Source organism: Leuresthes tenuis, unplaced genomic scaffold (genome assembly GCF_036924035.1).
Source record: "Leuresthes tenuis unplaced genomic scaffold, fLeuTen1.0.hap1 SCAF_9, whole genome shotgun sequence".
In the NCBI taxonomy this organism is placed as follows: domain Eukaryota; kingdom Metazoa; phylum Chordata; class Actinopteri; order Atheriniformes; family Atherinopsidae; genus Leuresthes; species Leuresthes tenuis.
In genome coordinates, this window is record NW_027325363.1 from 7,067,094 (window position 1) to 7,085,688 (window position 18,595).

The 18,595-nt window shown below is 42.4% G+C and overlaps 1 protein-coding gene across 1 annotated transcript; it reads right to left on the bottom strand.

Moving 5' to 3' along the window:
- Window positions 1-1,648: 1,648 nt before the first annotated feature.
- On the bottom strand, window positions 1,649-14,654 carry kcnk6 (potassium channel, subfamily K, member 6). The gene is made up of 3 exons (XM_072392087.1): window positions 14,231-14,654; window positions 7,632-8,024; window positions 1,649-2,958 (listed from the first exon to the last, which is right to left on the bottom strand). Exons 1-3 carry the CDS (start codon window positions 14,544-14,546, stop codon window positions 2,717-2,719), a joined length of 951 nt encoding a protein of 316 aa, XP_072248188.1. The 5' UTR covers window positions 14,547-14,654; the 3' UTR covers window positions 1,649-2,716.
- Window positions 14,655-18,595: the final 3,941 nt, after the last annotated feature.

Genomic DNA, 18,595 nt, shown 5'->3' on the forward strand with positions numbered 1-18,595 from the left:
CCTGATAACTAATACAAATAAATACAGAGAGCCAGCTAGCAAAACAAAAATGGGCATCAACAATGAGATAAATAGTTTGTCTTTGAATAATTTGTTCTAGACAGAATGTGATTAAAGTGCACATTCCAGACTTTAATTTCAAGTCATTTTCATACATTTCAGTCCCACCTGGTAGAAATTACAGCTCTTTTTATACACAGTCCCCCTCATTTCAGGGCTCTGTCATGTTTGGGACAGTAATGGTGGGTACATGAAGCTGGATGAAGCTTTTGAAAGGAGGCGTTTACTTTGGAGCTCAGAGTTCATTCTGCAGCTCCATCATCAGTATAGACAAACAAGAGCCTGGATAGTGCTGGTAGAGCATCAGACTTTTAATCTGAGGGTCCAGGGTTCAAGTCCCTGTTCAGGTGATTTAAGTTTAATATCATCTCCTTAACTTAACTGAGCTGGTCCTGGTACATAAACTGATAAGTGTGGCAGCCATACGTACCCAATACAGGTTCAGCTTGGTCTCATCTGTCCAGAACATCTTTTTCCAGAACTCTGCAGCTCCTTTAAGGACTTTTTCCTTAATCTGTCCATCCTGGTTTTGTGGCTAACTAGCGGTTAGCATGTTGCAGTGGAGCCTCTGTGTCTCTGGTTATGAAGTCTTCTGTGGACAGTCCTCTCCAGAGGCCTACCAGAGCATCACTTCTTCTTAATGACTTTCCAGACAGCTGATTTTGGTACTCCTGAGGTTTGAGACGTGTCTCTAGGGGTTTTAATCTTGTTTCCCAGCCTCATGTTGAACAGAAGCAAGCCGAGGTATCTTATCCCTGCACTGATGAAGCAATGAAACACACCTGAGTGACCACAAACACCTGGAAGCCAACTTGTAAAACAACCTCAAAGCTAGATGAGCTCTAAGATCACAACCCATTGTCACTTTTCTAGTAGAAACATGAACTGCTAAACTGGAATAACGCTGTTAAATATACCGACTCTGTTTTGGTTTACGGGTTTTCTTAGAGTCTAGACCCACCTTCAAACCTGGAGCACAATACCAACTCCTTACCATTTACATAAAGGTGAAACTTTGGAGCATGCTCAGAGCATCTTGGCCCATTTCAGTCTAATTAAGCATATTCGTGTCCAACCTCGTCGTCATTGTCTCTGTGTTTGTCTGACTTTGACAGCTTAGAGTTTGGCCAGACTTCACACTGTTAAAATGCATTTAAATGTGCTGGTTATGGATGAGTTATGATCCAGTCCAGATTAGTTTACTGTATGGAGTAAAAAGCTCTGGAATCGTACTCTCAGCTAATTTAACCAACTCTGACGTGTTTGGAGCTTTTTAGGGGATTAAAAAGCATTTTGAGTTGGACTTTAATGGTTTTGTTTTCAACTTAGAATTGAGGTTTAATGTTTAAATGTTCACTGAACACACATCTACAACATATTAGCATTTCAGATGCATGAATACCTTCACGACTACTTCACTGAAACACAGCTTCACCAACACTCGGTCGTCATGAATATTTAGAATCTCAACAGTCCCAAACGCAGCTTTCCTTTAATGATTTGAGCTTTTTTTTTTTTTCAGCGTTTCCACTTCAAACAAAAATTAAAAATGTATTTTCTGGAATATTTTACGATACGAGCTACGAACTTAAAGCAAGGCACAACTTTTATTCAGCGATTGTCAGATGCAAATACATGTCAAGTTAACATTATACAACTACAAAATACACAACATGGACATTTAATTTACAGTAACAATTCATGAACTGAACCAAAACTTTAATGTTTACAAGTTTCACCATTAAAGTATCTTTCAAGTGTTTCTTCAACATAAATCACACGAAAGATGACGGTCTGACATTTGGTTTTCCATTAAAATTAATCTTCTACTTTGTCATTTTCATCCTTTCAATTCCCTCTATTGAAACCCTTTAACTCCATTTGTTGCCTTTGGACAGAAGATCATGCTGTACTACATGTAGATGGACACCAGGGGGCAGCACCACACAGCAGGAGGACCCTACAAACAGTGTCGCTCTGTTTTCTGTGCTTTTCGAGACAAAAGGAAACCCGATTCATGGAACACATTCCTTCTAACAAGCCTTATTGCTTTAAAAGCTCTGCAAGAGTTTACATTAAACTTTTATTTGAGGAAACCGCAGCCATCACACCGCTGATGAAATGCATTAAAGTGCAGAAGTAAGTGAGGCCCAATCCTCGCTAGGAACATGGCTGGATGGTCTGGGATGAGGCTGAACAATGCACCCACATCTAAACAAATTAACTTCAAAACACAATATTAGTTAGTTCTCAACAAGTTACTCAAAATTGTGACAAGAACGAAAGAAAAGTACATGATAAAAGTGATTTGAAAATAACCACGTGCCTAATGTTGGTGGCCCAAACCCCTCGTGTGCAATCCTGATGCTGTAAACGCACCACAGTTACAACCAGTGTGAAAGAGGTAAAACATTTGTGCATTTTAGGCCAAGTGTGGGTCCCTACGTTGAAGTTAGGACAGTCCTTTGTGTGCAGAAAGAGATGGTCCTCTCACGTAGTCGGAATCTTAAAAACTCATCCCAATTCATCATTACGTCAACTGCTCTCTGTTCAGAATGTTTTACAAGTTAAAAATGGGAAAAAAAAGGGTGTAGACTCAGCCCCTCAATCACCGGTTAAAGACAGAGGCTCCGTCTGTTCTCTGCCTCCACACCGCTTAGCTCTTGTTGATGGTGCTGTAGGATGTCTGTGATCCCGGATCCAGGGGTTTGCTGGCAGCTTTGTCTTTCAGGTAAGACGGGGTCGAGTCGCCGTCCACGATGGGCTCCCTTTCTTCATCCAGGTCGGATTCCTCACAGCGCGGCAGCTGCAGTAATGTTGTGAGGCCGTGCAGGTCGGCCATCTTATGGAAGGAGCGGAGCAGGAGGTACATCATCATCAGACCAACGAACAGGTAGACTGGAAGGAAGGCAGAGAATAAAACATCACATGAACCAGAGAGAATGACAAATACATTTAACTTTAATTAGACCAACAAATTTTTACTCTAATCATGACTCAAAATATAAAAAGGAATTACAGCTGATACCAACTTCACTAAAAAGCAAGTCTAACAAACCCAGTTCAGCAGAAAGGAGGGCAGAAGTGCCCTGAAGTCTGCTGCCAGGGCTAAAACTAAATCTACTCAACATCTGTTACTTCTGCTCGGATTCTTGTGTTTAAAGTAAAAGCAGTGTGGGTTTTTTTTTTTCCTAACATGCATTCAAGTGGCCCACATAACCAGGTGTTCAGGTGCTGGGTAATAACTTGCTGCAGTTCAAGTAGGCCAACTCTCAATGGTAAACAAGGAGGGATTACAGAGGCCTCAGTCCTGGACTGCTTTGTCACAATTACAGCAAACACTAAGCGGTGAAGAGGAAATGTGGCGTGCACGGTTGAATTTAACAGCACCAAGCAGCTCAAGTGTTTTCAGCTGGCAGATTTTTATGATTTACAGCACTCCAGTAAGTTTGACCAGCTGTTTGACTCGTGTAAACATGCCCACGTGCTTCAACTATGGAGCACAGGTGAAATACAGCAGCTGACAAGTTGAAGGACTTCCACTGTTCAAACTCCAAAACAGCCGTCCCAAAATATTTGCTCTCCAGCAACTTTAGACACATGTTGGTTCTATTGAAAAGCCCTGAAACAGCCGTTCTGGTGTCTTTCATACTTGGACTGACGAGATCAATAACACAGTGCAGGAGTGTCAGCCAGTGTAATATGCTTTAACAAGATTTGAAACGCTGAAAATCCTTTAAAAAAGATAAAGCCCTTCAGATAATAGAATTTATTTAAAGAAAAATGACGAGAATTGACTCGTTTTAACCGACCAGAACAGCTGAACAATGTGCTTTTTATAAAAAAAATGAATTAGCATAGAATTAATTTATTCTCAGCTGGGGAAACTCCAGTTTCAGTAATGTCACAGTCTCAGGCTGTGAGAACAACAGGCCTCATTTTGCAGTCAGTTGCTAATCCTCTGCACAATCTGCAGGGACCGTTTCAGGTTAATCTGACTCGACCCAACATGTCATTGCATAATGCAGCCTGTGGGTTGCTTTAAAAAAAACAAACAAACAAATACAGCAAGTCCAAGAACTGTTCTAAAGGTTCATCAGACCACCAATCAAACATGAAATCCTCAGAGTTCAAATTAAGCAGGAAGTTGCTCATATTCTACCAGCAAGGGTGGAATTTTACCACCAGCAAATCAGAGAAAAAAAACAAACACAAAGAGCTGCAGTCATTTTTTTTCCACAAACATTTGCCAGACATTCGCTGTTGAGCTCAGAGATGAGATAAGAGCCAGACTACTTTTAGACAAAAACTCATTCCAATCCTGATTGAATTAGAGGGAAAAAAAAAGGGCTGAAAACAAGAGCACAACTATGAAAAGAGTCAGAGACTCAGAGCAAGCTCCAATGACGCAACACATTTACTGTTGAAATATTACAGCCTTTTTCTAAGTGGAAACTTTATTATTAATGTTGAGATACATGAAATGACTCCTCTGCCATTAACCCAGGGGCACCTGGGACGTGCCAAGGAGGTGGACTGCCCCCCCACCAGCTGTCAGGTCACCAATCTTGGGGCAGTGAGAGCGGGAATCGAACCGCCAACCGGTTCAGGTTATTGGACGATCCACCGTGGGCCACCTTACACGACACATTTTATATACTTGTACACATTTTCTACCTTTAAGAGGACCCGGAACAACCCAAACACATTTTTAATTGAAGGAAAACCACAAGAGATGTTAGTTTGTGTGAGTTTGTTTAAAAAAACAAGAGACAGCAAACTGCTGTTCAAATGTCAGTTTGTTTGGATAAGTCAAGCTTACCGGACGCCGTCTTTATCTCATGAACGGTGGTTTTGTTTTTTATTTATTTAATTTTTATTAGAGCAGAGCGACAGTCTGGAGATGCTTTAAGTGACTGAGTTGACACCAAGTCCTAATGGGCTGATATTGTGTCACAGTTTCCAACACGTTTAACCGTCTGGGACTTCGGCTGTAAAAATAACCACTGACACTTTACTGTTTACAAAGAGTAACGGAAATCGAACGATATAACATCGGCTTAAGCTGAAATGGGCCACATGGAAGAGTGAACTTCAATTTCCAGAGAGCTGGCAGATAAAGTCAGTTTAATCTATGAGGAACTGACCTGTAAACCCTAACTGGCTGCTGAGAAAAAGAGAAGCGTGAGGTGCTACTTCTCACATCAGAGGTGAGAATGAAGGCTGCCTGCACGGCTGCAACGACCAGCTTCCACCCTCACAGCAGCAGGGATGAAACGTTAAATCATAACCATTATTCCTCTGGGGTTCTCTATGAAGATGACAACACATTCAGCATGGACCAAATGATCATCAAGTCTGTGACGGATACTCTGAGGAACTTAATCTGCAGTGTTCTGCAGGCATGAGGAACATGTTTGTGACCGTCGCCACACAAAACCACACCAGACTCGATGTGTGTCATGTACTCAGGTTACTGCTCTGCTTAAAAACGCATGCATGGGTGCACTCAGCTCCATGCATGGGTGCAGTCAGCTCCATGCACGGGTGCAGTCAGCTCCATGCACGGGTGCAGTCAGCTCCATGCACGGGTGCAGTCAGCTCCATGCACGGGTGCAGTCAGCTCCATGCACGGGTGCAGTCAGCTCCATGCACGGGTGCAGTCAGCTCCATGCACGGGAGCAGTCAGCTCCATGCATGGGTGCAGTCAGCTCCATGCATGGGTGCAGTCAGCTCCATGCACGGGTGCAGTCAGCTCCATGCACGGGTGCAGTCAGCTCCATGCACGGGTGCAGTCAGCTCCATGCACGGGTGCAGTCAGCTCCATGCACGGGTGCAGTCAGCTCCATGCACGGGTGCAGTCAGCTCCATGCACGGGTGCAGTCAGCTCCATGCATGGGTGCAGTCAGCTCCATGCACGGGTGCAGTCAGCTCCATGCACGGGGTAAAATGTCACAAATGCTCCAATTTATATTGCTCTGAAAATAAGTTTAGATGCTTCGGAGGAGAAGAACTGATAGTGTAAGAACTTCTGTAGTCATGAGCTCGCACTTTTATTTGTTACATTCAACCATCTGGATTTACATGATTTCTACGAGCCATTCACTTGACAGTCAGCGGTTCATACTACCATGAAGTTAGTGTGTAGCTGCTTAAATAAAGCAGCTTATAAAGCTGCCATGCTGATGACATTTAGTTTTTAAATAATTGAGGTTAAAAAGATTTTTCCTGCCTCTTGGATGCCAGCTGTATAGTAGCGTTATATATACAAAGTTCTGTTGGGACGTGACATAAATTTAGCTCACTCGTAGCTGTGTTTGAGTTAAATGTGCCAACCAACAGCAATGTGAGATTTGCAAGATCACAGTCATGAGAGTGCATGTTCTGACCAACGGAGCAGGAAAACAAAGGAGGACCTACAATACATTTCACATCACGACAGTCTGGGGGACTCCGTTCGATCGGGCGGGGAATGCCAAACATTTTCACACCTTCAGTTCACACCCTGCTTCTGAAAGTGGACCAAACCTTCTGCACAACGTCATGCAGTTAGAAAGGCTGCGTGTTTGGGGCGGCATCGTCCAAAATTAAGCATGAGGAAGAAGAAGAAAAACGGACCAAAAACAACCTCTAATGTTGTGTTCAAACTCTAATTGCTTTTTCACAAGAAGCTGCCAGTATGAGCAGGCAGCAGCCATCTATCGGCATGAGCCAAATGCAGCAGTACTGAAAAAGACTGAGGAGAACCAGAGGCTATGATGTGTTGCAGCGATTACACGCCCCCCCCAAGTGAGGTCACTTCCTCTTCTTTTGGTTGGCCGGGTAGTCCGTTTGCATTTCCCCATTGTAAGCAAACCACACCAGGGTTCACTTGCAAGAGAACCGAGACCCATGTTTTCAAGCAGACCAGAGTTCAGACGAGCCTTCAAATCTGCCCAAACGAAGCAGACGATCTGAGGAAACCAACTCTGGTCCATTTAAAGAGAACCTAAGAGCTCTGGTGTGAATGGGCCCTTTAACAGCTCCCACTCCACCCGCCCCGTAAGCCATTTCATGACTAGTGGAAATTTCTCACATCCTGAAAGCCTGACATTTATGTCTCAACATTTAAAGTAAACTTTCCTGTGAGATAAAGTCTCCACTTACTCCATGTCTGCCAACTGGGAGCAGGGATGTAAAGCCTGTTTGTTACACTTAATCTCAGTAAACATGTGCTGATATGAGTGTCATTGTGCAGTGAAACCACAATGAGACTACGCCTTCTTACCAAACATGTACCTCAGATGATAAGACTTAAAGGAAAAGTGTTCAGTCACACCACCGGACTTAAATATGTTCAGACACACTGAAGGAAGCACAAAGCATCATGGAGCAGACAGAGGCAGACTAGAAGAGAGCCTCAAACAAACATCTGCTTTGTGAAAACTACAAGGCATATTTAAAAAAAAAACAAATGATTAAGCTGCGAGTGGCTGAATTAGTGGATTTTAGAGTCAATTTGAAAACTAGAATGACCAAAAACAGATGTGGTGACTGGACAGATGTGTTAGGGATGTAATAAGTGGACTCACCCATCACAGAAACCTGATACAGTGCCCTGTTCTTCTGCCCAGGCTGCGTCGCTGGCACAAAATCCCCCAGTCCAATTGTACAGAGAGAGATGAAACAGAAGTAGATGCCGTCCAAGAATGTCCATGACACCTCCATCACGGTGAACACCGCCGCTGGTGCCAAAAAGAAGCACAGCACCACCACAATCAGCAGCAACAGGAAGTGTACGAAGGTGGCCGGCCGAGGCTCCAAACCGGAGTGCTGCAGGAGGTTAACTGGAGCGAGGACCAGAGGGTACATGAGCCTCTGTACGCAGGCGGTTAGCACCAGCATGGTGAAGGGAACTCCTATCAAGGCGTAGAAGATGGAGAAAGCTTTTCCAGCATCAGACAGAGGACTGGTATGACCATAACCTGCAGATACAAACACACGACTGAGGTTTCAGACAAAGGAGGAATTCTTTATGATTTAAGACATCTAGGTTGCTGTATCTGAAACAATTTCACATTCAGCACATCTTTCATTGAAACAAAAGAGAATGTGGACAACTAAGTTGAAATCTATTCTGAGAAACTTCTTAAACACATTTAACATGCTTTAATCCGATGTTTGAGGCAGCCTGTGTGCAGCATAATCAGGTTCCAATGAAACTAAAGTGCTTTTGTTCCATTGAATTCAGTTTTATTTACATGACACCAGACCACAACAAACGTCATTGCAAAACACGTCAAAGATACAGCCCAATTCAAGCCAATCATAGTGCAATTTATTGTAATTCTTACATTTATCAGTGCCTCTCGCCCAATGACTGCTGGTCCAGTGCCTCATGACCCGACTGACGAATTAAGCGGGTATAGAAAATGGATGGATGGACATTTATTATTATTACAGATATTGGTCTTTAATGCATTTGCAGATCCATATAGTGCAAAAAAGGTTGTTTAAACAAAGATTTCCTTAGCGATAGTTTAACAAAGTTTAGCATGAATCTTAACCTATTTTAGACAAAATTACAGTGTAAACAAAACAAAGGATGCACTTTGATTACACTTCATGGAATATTGGTAAAGTAAAAATGGGAAATCTACACCAGAAGAATCTGAAACCAGACTTTCAAATGGGTATATAATTGCTACGTAATGAGACTGAATGCAGCAGACTCCGATTCACCCACTGATTCTGTGATATTGGTGAGTTTCAACTGTTTCATTCAAGAAAGTCAGATACCTGCTCTGTGTATCTCTCAATATATCTACAGGTTGAGAAATAGCCTCAGTAATGTGTGTCGGTATTGATAGATTAGCCATGTGCTACCTGATAAGTGAATGCAACTTATTTAAAACAACAGATCAGGAGTTTGGCTGGACTCAGTGACCAGATACCGATCAATCGTTTAAAAAAAAAAAAACTCCTCGATCAGGACCCTGATCCAACATCAAGTATTGGATCAAGTTCTGATACTTGAGTAAACAGGGTGAAATTGGGCATGTCGGCATTAAAACTAATACTACTCTCCATTTCAGTACTGAAACGTCTCCGTTTGGTCTGCATGAATTATTGAAGGGGAGCAGTGGCGCTTCATGAAGATTTCTTATTCAATTCTGGGTGGAGTCAGCTTCCATGTCAGCAGAAGTTGCTTCAAGGGGGCTGTGGATCAGGGTAGGAGAGCCATGGGTGACGCGGTGTCATCTGCACACACTATAGCCTGAACGACTCTCTGGAAAGGTCTCATCTTTAAAAACCTGAGGACTCCACTCATGATGTGTTCAGGTGCAGAAACCTCAAAGATTGTTTGCCATTTGGAGCTGTGTAAGATATTTCACCCTCATTCGAGAGGTTTCTCTGGTTGGTGTGGATTTCAAGGCAACCCCAGTGAGCTCATTTACACCCAGAGTTGAGATCGCGCGAGCTACTGAGCCACTGACCATCCTGTGGGTCATTAGGGTCACCACTTAAGATGATTCGGTCACAAGTCGAGGCGCGAAAGATCTGACAAGCATGTCAAAATGGCTGGTTGTGGCTGATAGATCACCGCCTCAATTCAGAAATTTTACATTTAACCGTTCTCTGTCCAGAATGTGAACGATGTTATCCTCAAAAGAATAACCTCAACTGCTTCCTGGAAAAGAGATGAAGCATCAAGTCCCAACCAGTACCCTCCGTTTAAGCACTCAGGACTACCATGATCTGGAAAACTAAGAGTTTAAAAACATCTAAACTTTATACTGAGAGGACAACTCAGAAAAACCTCATCCGACTCATACAGACCTTACAGTAGAAGACCAGATGGAGCACTTGCACTAGGTTCACCTGGTTAAAATCTATATGATCTAAAACAGTCTGTAATACAGTCTCTTCAATTAAATTAACATTTAGAAGAGGCGAGTCACCTTTATAGGTGACTCAGTGATTTTTAGCTTGTCCTACGAGTGTAGCAACTATAAAGTATCATCTTACCAATTCCTATTTGGAGTTGAGCTTCAGTCCCCAGCTCTGGTAACAACAGCCTGTTAGTTGGAGTAATACAGCACACACCTACTGGCCTCTATGAATAGGAAAATCTGCACCATTACCACTTCAATGGTGTGACAACAACAAGATCAGGTGAGACGGAAAGCTGTCGCTGCATTACCAGTGCTGCTGTAAAATCCCAGTTAATTTGGTTTGGGAGTTTTACTACATAAGACCACAAAGCAGGAGGAAACAAAGGCCAAAAACCTTCTCAGAGAAACAAATGTAACATCAGAATAGATTAGGTTTGTACAGAGATGAGCTCTTCATCGCTCATATGCTGGAATTAAAAAGGTTAAAAACAGCAACACTTGGAGTCATGAATAAAGAAAAACTTGGATTACAGAATGGATTACACTGAAGCTAAGCTGGATAAAAACTTTGCTATAGTTAGAAACTGTATAGTGACCTCCATAACGTTTGGGACGAAGTACATGAAAGCTGTTAATTCAAACAGATGTTCTCTTCTAAACACACAGCAGCAGTTTAATCCTGAAGCTTCATTTAGAGCCAACACGATGAGCTGAAGTCGATACAGACATTATGATGTTCTTTTAAATCATACTCCATGTCTTAATCACCCACAGAGTGACTTTAAGCGCTGGATCCGTTTTCTTTATGTACGTCATGCAGGCACCAGAGCATGTGGGCACTCCAAAAGACCCAGATAAGAACAAGAAAAGCCTAAATATTCATCATCAGCTTAATTATTACGATTTTTGAGCTTCAGTTACACACAAAATAAAACTGTTTAAGCTCGATCAGACATGCACTTCTGTCATGAATCGGCTCTGCTTAAACTTATTCAACAGTTGAGGAACAATCAGAATGAGGAAAAATCTAATTTACTTCCAGATCTGACCGACAGGAACTTCAACAACGGGTACATCGTGGAAAGTTCACGATGAACCCATTGTGTTGGAGATGCTATCTGGTTCTGTTCCCTTCCAGATGAAACGCTCAGACAATGGACTGGTGGTGCGTTTACCACCAGCTCGGTCATCTGACGGCTTGTGTTCCTCCTCCCGTTTGCTTTGGTTCCTGAACATCAAGTGTAAAATCCTACGGAACACTTACGGAAGTCAGCTGCCGTATTGTGAAAGAAATGTGTGCAAACAAACTCCTCCTGAACACAAAGGTCATCTCTGTTCTGCTTCATGCATGAATTTGCATTTCCTCCGTATCCATGACGGTGTGTTTTATAGCAGCAGGCCTGTGAACGTATTCGTCTCGGTATTTTGCAATGATAGCACAGAGGCTTGCAATAAAAGCCTCCAGGAGCATTACAGAGTGATGTTACCATCACCCTTTCCTCATTGTTTGGACAGATACTGGTGTAATAATGACATCTGCCACATGTATAAAAACACTTGAGCAGTGATTTTTCTACATTTCTTATGACTTGCATTCTGGTTCAAAGCAGTCAAATGTTTGTAATTTTCAATCTAACAGTATTAAATAATAAAACACTCCTGTTTATATTGTGTTGCCATCAGTGGAGAGTATTCCAACATTTCTGTGGGAGGCATCAGATGTTCAGTAACTTCTTTGTTTTTTTTGACGAGGTGAAGTCTTTTTTTTTTTGGTTGTTGTCATCTGTGTGGCTCAAACCGTCTTTCATCTAAGAAAGGCGGTTTAAACTGAATAAGATATTTTTAAAAAAGTGTTTTCCTTCCTGACACACTGTAACAGTTAACATTTGAAAGCACCAAGTTTTGCTTCAGCATCCTGTTTAAACAGGAAGTGTTTTCAGCAGAGAACAAATTCTATAATTTCACAGAGACTGAACAACAAAACCACAGAGGCCTCGAAGTCAAAAGCTAAAGCAGCTGGAACGCTCTGCCAGAAAAATGTGAATTATAACCTCCAAACACTCGGGTCCACTGGGAGATTTCCACAAATTACTCCGACTGCGTGTAAGCACAGCAAAAATAGGCACAGATGCAAACATCTGTAAGATCTTTCTAGTCAAGTTGTAAAGAAACTGGATATTTCTAGTTGAACAAAAGAGATTACTGAACGGTGCGAGAAGCCCTCTAAAGCCAGTTTGGTTGGTCTCTTTTCAGCTAATAACATCAATCCAACACGTTGGACGGGTGAGGAGAATGACCCGTGACATTTTATTAATATAAACTGTTCTTTCTTAGGTATTAACGACACACGCAGTACGATTACATGCACAGTTGGGTTGAAATACAATTAAAGTTCAACTTGACCATTTAACCGTTCCGCTGTCCTTGTTCCAGCATACATGCACTCACTTTATTGACTGAAGTACGTATTAATACACAGCAGCGCTGTGGACTGTTAAAGACATCCTGCTGCCTCTAACTTTTTCTGTAGCAGATCATGGTACGCGTAAAACCTGAATCGTAGTACAGTACTCTCCATCTTTCAATATGAGGCAAGAAAAGAGACGTAACTGGACAAGTGGAGGACAAAAGAAGAAGTGTCAGGCCTAAAAAACTATCTACAGCAGATGAACAGGATCTGAAAGTGATGTCCTTAAGAAAGAGGAAAAAATCCAGCAAAGACCTGACAGGACCTGAGAGATGCATCTGGACCTTCAGCTGATCCATCTACTGTTGGCCCAAGCCTCATCAGAAATGGTCTCCATGGAAGGGTGGCTGTCAAGAAGCCATTCTTAAGGAAGGGAAACAGGGAGAAAAGGCTGAGCTGTGCCAAATGACACAAGAAGTGGACTGAAAATCAGTGGCAACAGGTCTTATGGAGGGATGAATCCTCCCCAGAGCCCGGACCTCAACATTATTGAAGCAGTGTGGGATCATCTGACAGAGAACGGAACAAAAGGCAGCCCACATCCAAAGAAGAGCTTTGGGATGTCCTTCAAGAAGCCTGGAGAACTATTCCTGAAGACTCCTTAAAGAAATGACAGAAAGCTTCTCAGAGGGTTCAGGCTGTGTTGGAGAATAAAGGAGCTCAGGCCAGATACTGACTTTCAAGCTTATTAGAACTGTACAAACTATTTTGTCTTATGTACTGTATTTACATTCATGTTTGAACATGTTTCAGTACACGACCTGTTTTCCTGACAAAAATACGAGAAAGAAATGCAGCTAACTGCATTTCTGATGGAGACCGAGCAGCTCCGTTTCACACTACTACGTTTCAAAATTACTCAAGCATCTTTATCTCCATAATTTTCAGTTGCTCATTGATTGGAATTGCCGAATATACAGCACACATGGTTAGATGCATCTGCTAATACAGGAAACATATGGGTTATGTGTTGTATTGGTGCTGCTCTAATTTAAAAAATAAATACATATTTTTGTTTTGTTGGACTTTTCCTTTCTGAAATGGGGTGTGGTGTGACCCACAGGTCTGCAGCTCAAACACCAGCCAGTCCTGAAGCAGACTGTGGTGAAATGTGAGCATTTCCACCCGAACCCACACTGCTGAACGCTCTACAGTTGGCCAGGCTGGTCCCACAAAGACCTCCGACACCCTGCTCTCACCCAGCCGCGCAACCTCATTCTGTAAGAGTCTGGTTAGATTTCTGCTCACAGAGAAGCAGCAAGTGTTCAGACTTTGAATTCATCACCCTTCTCTGCTCTCATTAGTCACCACCTCAAAATAACTTCTAGAAAAAACAATAAAAATCCTCTGATCAAGAGAAGCAAAGAAAAAAAAAAACATGGGCAGACAATAAGGGGTTTTCCACAGTGGATCGTTTATGGGGATTTTTCATGCAAATTAAGTAGCAATGCAAAGTTTAGCCACCCCCGCCACCCCTTCAGGCTGGGCCCTCCGACGCAACAGTTTGTTTGTTTCTCAAGTGACTTAACGCTAAAATTCCACAGCTGAAACTTGTCTGTAATATCAGGACACGTGGCGAGGAGACGTCCAGGTACACCGGCGTTTGTTTGCTTTTCCTCCAGAGACCCCAACACTTAACTGTCTTTTTTTATTAATCGTTTGGGACGTTGTGACGTGTCATAATAACATTAAAAGCGACTTCTTTAAAGCTTTATCAAAGGGGCGTTATATGTTTTTTCCCCCTTTTTCGGCTTTGCGTCCTGCGTAAAAAGGCCACCAAGCGATACGTTCTCCCACAAATTTGCTTTTTACTCGGGCTCAGACTCACCTACAGTGGTGACCAGAGTGTTGGCGAAAAACATGGAGGATGCCAGGTCCCAGTTTGACATTTCTGAGGAGTTTCTGAGGACGGAGACGCCGTACTTGCTGGCCTTGACAACCTGGACCAGAAAGAGTTCAAGGGACGCGGCGTTGACGCAGCTCTGGTTCAGAAACTCCTCTCTTAGGATCTCCAAGTCATGTCGTAGCTTCTCCTCAATCGGTCGCTCGATGCTGGAGAAAACCAGGGCTCCGAACAGCAGGTAGATGACATAGAAGAGAATGAAGCCGGTGAGCAGCAGCCACGATTTGCCGACAGAATGCATGTCTCGTCCCAGCTGTGGATAAACATCGGCAGAACTGCTGACGCCTGATGCTTCCCTCTCCGCGCCTCTGACTGCTTCTTTCTTTTCCCCTCTGTGTGGGAACTTTTTGAGGGCTGTCCTAATTGAACTTGAACCCCTCCTTGTCACTGCATCCTCCTCCCACTGTAGAAACAGGAGGGTGTGTCCAGCTCGCAGTCCCGGAGGTGAATCCTGCAAAAAGGTTCGTCACACAGGACCTTAAGATTATGTATCGTAACATCCAAACAAACCTTTGAGACAAGCCGTGTGACAAATCTTACAGCCTCTGCTGTGGCAGGAGATGAATTAAGTTTAATATTAAACACGATTCTTGATCTAAATGTCTTCTGATACACCCGGGAACAGACACGCCCACTAATTTGTCTTGGAAGACCCATCATCTGGACCGTGTTTATGTAGATTAACCTTATATGTCATTACTTCCTGCTAAACTGCACAACACTTATTTTCTTTGACTCCCAGAACTGGATTTTGTGTGGATTTTGATTCTAGAGACCAGTTCTGTGACTGTCAGACTTGCAATATTTTAAAGTGGTCTTCAGCAGAAGTTCTCCAGGCTTTCTGAAGGTCTTTCACAGTTTTTCTTTTCTTTGGAGGCTTTGTTACGAGCAGCCTGTCACAAAGACGCATCATTTGAGCCCATTTCTTTAGTTGCATTTATGAAAAAAATACAAAAAAACGCCAAAGATAACACAGTTTGACAGACAGAAAATAGGATTTTTGCAGCAACAAGGTGATTCCCAAAGAGCTATTAGCTGAAAACTTGGCATATCTCAGCACGGTGTGCAGTGTGTCCTTAAAACATTTGAGGAAACTGAACAAGTGGAGGACAAAAGAAGAAGTGTGACTGTACTGTATATACATCTGGGTCTCAACGAACTGCTGCATCTCATTTTTTTTTTTTCTTTGAAATAAACAAATGAGGGGTGGCTCAAGACTTAAAAAAAATAGAACTGAACATTCAAATTGAGCTTTTTAAAATGACTTATCTATACCGTAGCACTTACCCTGTACATCCCTCTATGTCTCCACCTCTGACAGAGTCTGACTGGTGGTTTCCTTCTATGATGTTAGCTGTAATGTTATATCCTCATTTGTAAGACGCTTTAGATAAAAGCGTCTGCTAAACATCTCCTCTTTATATTTGTTGTTCTACTTCTGTATCTGTTCATGCCTCACTTCATAAACCTGCTCCTATGTAAGAGCCCATTTACAATTGAGGTACGCAAAGGGAAAATCTTCCTTATGTAGCTCTATGTTGTGATAGCATGTTTTAGTTAAATAACAGCAGCAAGAGTGGTTTCAGCCTGGATGCTAAACAGTACCAGCAATAGGACAGGAAGCCATTCTGGGTTTGGGTAGCCTGGATTTTCTTCACATCTGAAAAATTAAACATGTATCTATATATAACATGATGTCACTCACTTTGAGAAAGTCCCCATCAGAGCTGCTCATTACCCTCGAATATCTTGGATCGGTGTTAAGCCAGACAGCCAGCTGCTGCTAATTAAAAGCACTTGAGTATCAGTAAGTGTGAGCAGCTCTATAAAAACAGACGTTTAGTCAGTTTTCTGCTCTGCAGCATTCAGGTGTGTTTTAACACGATGCCAAGAAGGAAAGACATCAGCAATGATCTTAGAGAAGCAATTGTTGCTGCCCATCAATCTAAGAGGGGTTATAGGGCCATTTCCAAACTATCTGGAGTCCATCATTCTACAGAGAGAAAGATTATTCACAAGTGGAAAACATTCAGGACAGCTGTCAATCTTCCCAGGAGTGGACGTCCCAGCAAGTTCACCCCAAGATGAAAAACCCAAGAGCTACATCTCAGACTCTACAGGCCTCAGTTAGCATGTTAAAGGTTAAAGGTCATGACAGCACAGTTAGAAAAAGACTGAACAAGGATGGCTTGTTTGGAAGCGTTGCAGGAGAAAGCCTCTTCTCTCTAAAAAGAACATGGCAGCACAGCTTAGGTTTGCAAAGCTGCAACTGAACAAAGCTCAAGACCAAAGTGGAGATGTTTGGTCCTAATGCACAGCAGCACGTTTGGAGGAGACCAAACACAGGATATCAGCTGTCAAGCACGGTGGTGGAGGGCTGATGATCTGGGCTTGTTCTGCAGCCACAGGACCTGGGCACCTTGCAGTCATTGAGTCCACCATGAACTCCTCTGGATACCAACGTATTCTGGAGTCAGATGTGAGGCCATCTGTCCCACAGCTAAAGCTGGGCTGAAACTGGCTCATCAACAGGACAATGATCCCAAACACAGCAGAAAAATCTGATGATTTTGGGGAAAAAATGTGCCGATAAAAAAACAGAAATTTAAAAAAGACGTACATGTTTTTTTTACATGACTTTTGCTTAATAGGATTCTTCACTAATAGTTCCACTCTTGACAAAAAGCATGTTGCCCAAAATGTTACGCCACTCTTTTAAATGAATTTCCAGTTCACAGGAGGCTCAGATGTGAATTCTTGAATCGCCTCGCTGTATCCGGGTGCTTGTTTTCTCACACACAGGTTGCTATGCGCAACAAAACACCCTCATCACGCTCTGTTAGTCTCTCCTGGAAGAAATCGCTGTCTTGTTTGTGGTGTTCGTTGGAAAGGACAGCTGATTTGGTGCAAAGACTGAGGTCAGGTCAGTCTGCTCCATAGTCCATTGGCCTGTTTTCTACAACGCTGTACAAAGCTCTGTTATTGCAGCACAGCAGGCAGGCGGCTGCTCTGACTCAGCAAATAAAGAGCTTAACTCCCTCTGGATCACAAAGTGTCTCATTGATTTCAGCACTGAGAGATGTTAGTGACACTTCATACAGGATAATCACTCTAGTGTTGGCTTTTTATGATGTTAGAAACTGGAACTAGTAAGTGTCTTCAGCCTCTGAAGGGAAAGAAATGCCCACAAAACCTCAGTTGGAAGGAAATTTTAATGCATGTTGAAAGTCTAAAGCCAGGGTACTGTATTTATAGGTCTATCTAAGCAACAATGTGTAAATTTACCAAAAAGATATTTGTTGCGGCATCACTGATGTCAACTGATCTAGCCGAGTTAAAACTGTCTGCACAAACATACGGAAATGAACAGATATGTCCACAAGTTATTTTGATACAAACTGTTCCAGCTGAAAAAAGCCTCAATGTGTTCGACTGTATTTTTGTGTGTTTGCCTTTGTGCACTGATAATTAATCAGACAATCCGGCTGTGTTGGTGGTTCGCCTGCAAGCTAAAAAATTTAAACATGTGATCAGGAGATTTCCAACGACTCGGGAACTATTTCAGAGAGAGGAGATTCATCCATTTTGGTACATATTCCATTCAATTCTTTTGCTCAGACTGCTTGTTGTTTCATCCACAGGGAATGCTTCTTCGCTTCCTCTGCAAAAGCAACATGAAGTTGGAGTAATCCTGTTGTTATTGATTGCTTTTGTCAATGGATCCACGGCAGGATGACAAGTTTTGCAGGGATCTGATCTTATTTTAGAATACACTACTGTCGTATGAAGCTGTGGGCTATACTGTTTAACATCTATATATCAGCCTTTTTTAATGTTTTGTCCCAGATATAGCGCATAATATATTTAAAATTCATCCCTCGTTTGACTCAGTTGTGATGCAGCTCTGGTGGTGATACACAGGTTGAACCATCATCGGATGCCATCTGTTTCTGTGTGTCCTGACCACACCCACATGGTTAACAGTTAACAGTAACCTGTAAAACCTTTAAAATAACCTGTAAAATTCTGCGTTTCCATCCTCGTCAGAACCTTATTTTTGATGAACACCTGTGTTCGTGTTAACCCATAATGTCCGAGGTCCAATTTTACTAAACTCTGCACTCACTAGTCACTACCAGTTAAAAAAGAACGATGAATGAAGTAATTATTTTCCACAGCAATGACTGTGCACAATGATTTTTGTTTCTTTTTACAATAACTAAAAACTGTTTTGATTATTGAGGCTTAGTAATTTCCCATTTTGGGATTTAAATAAGTATATTTTTATTA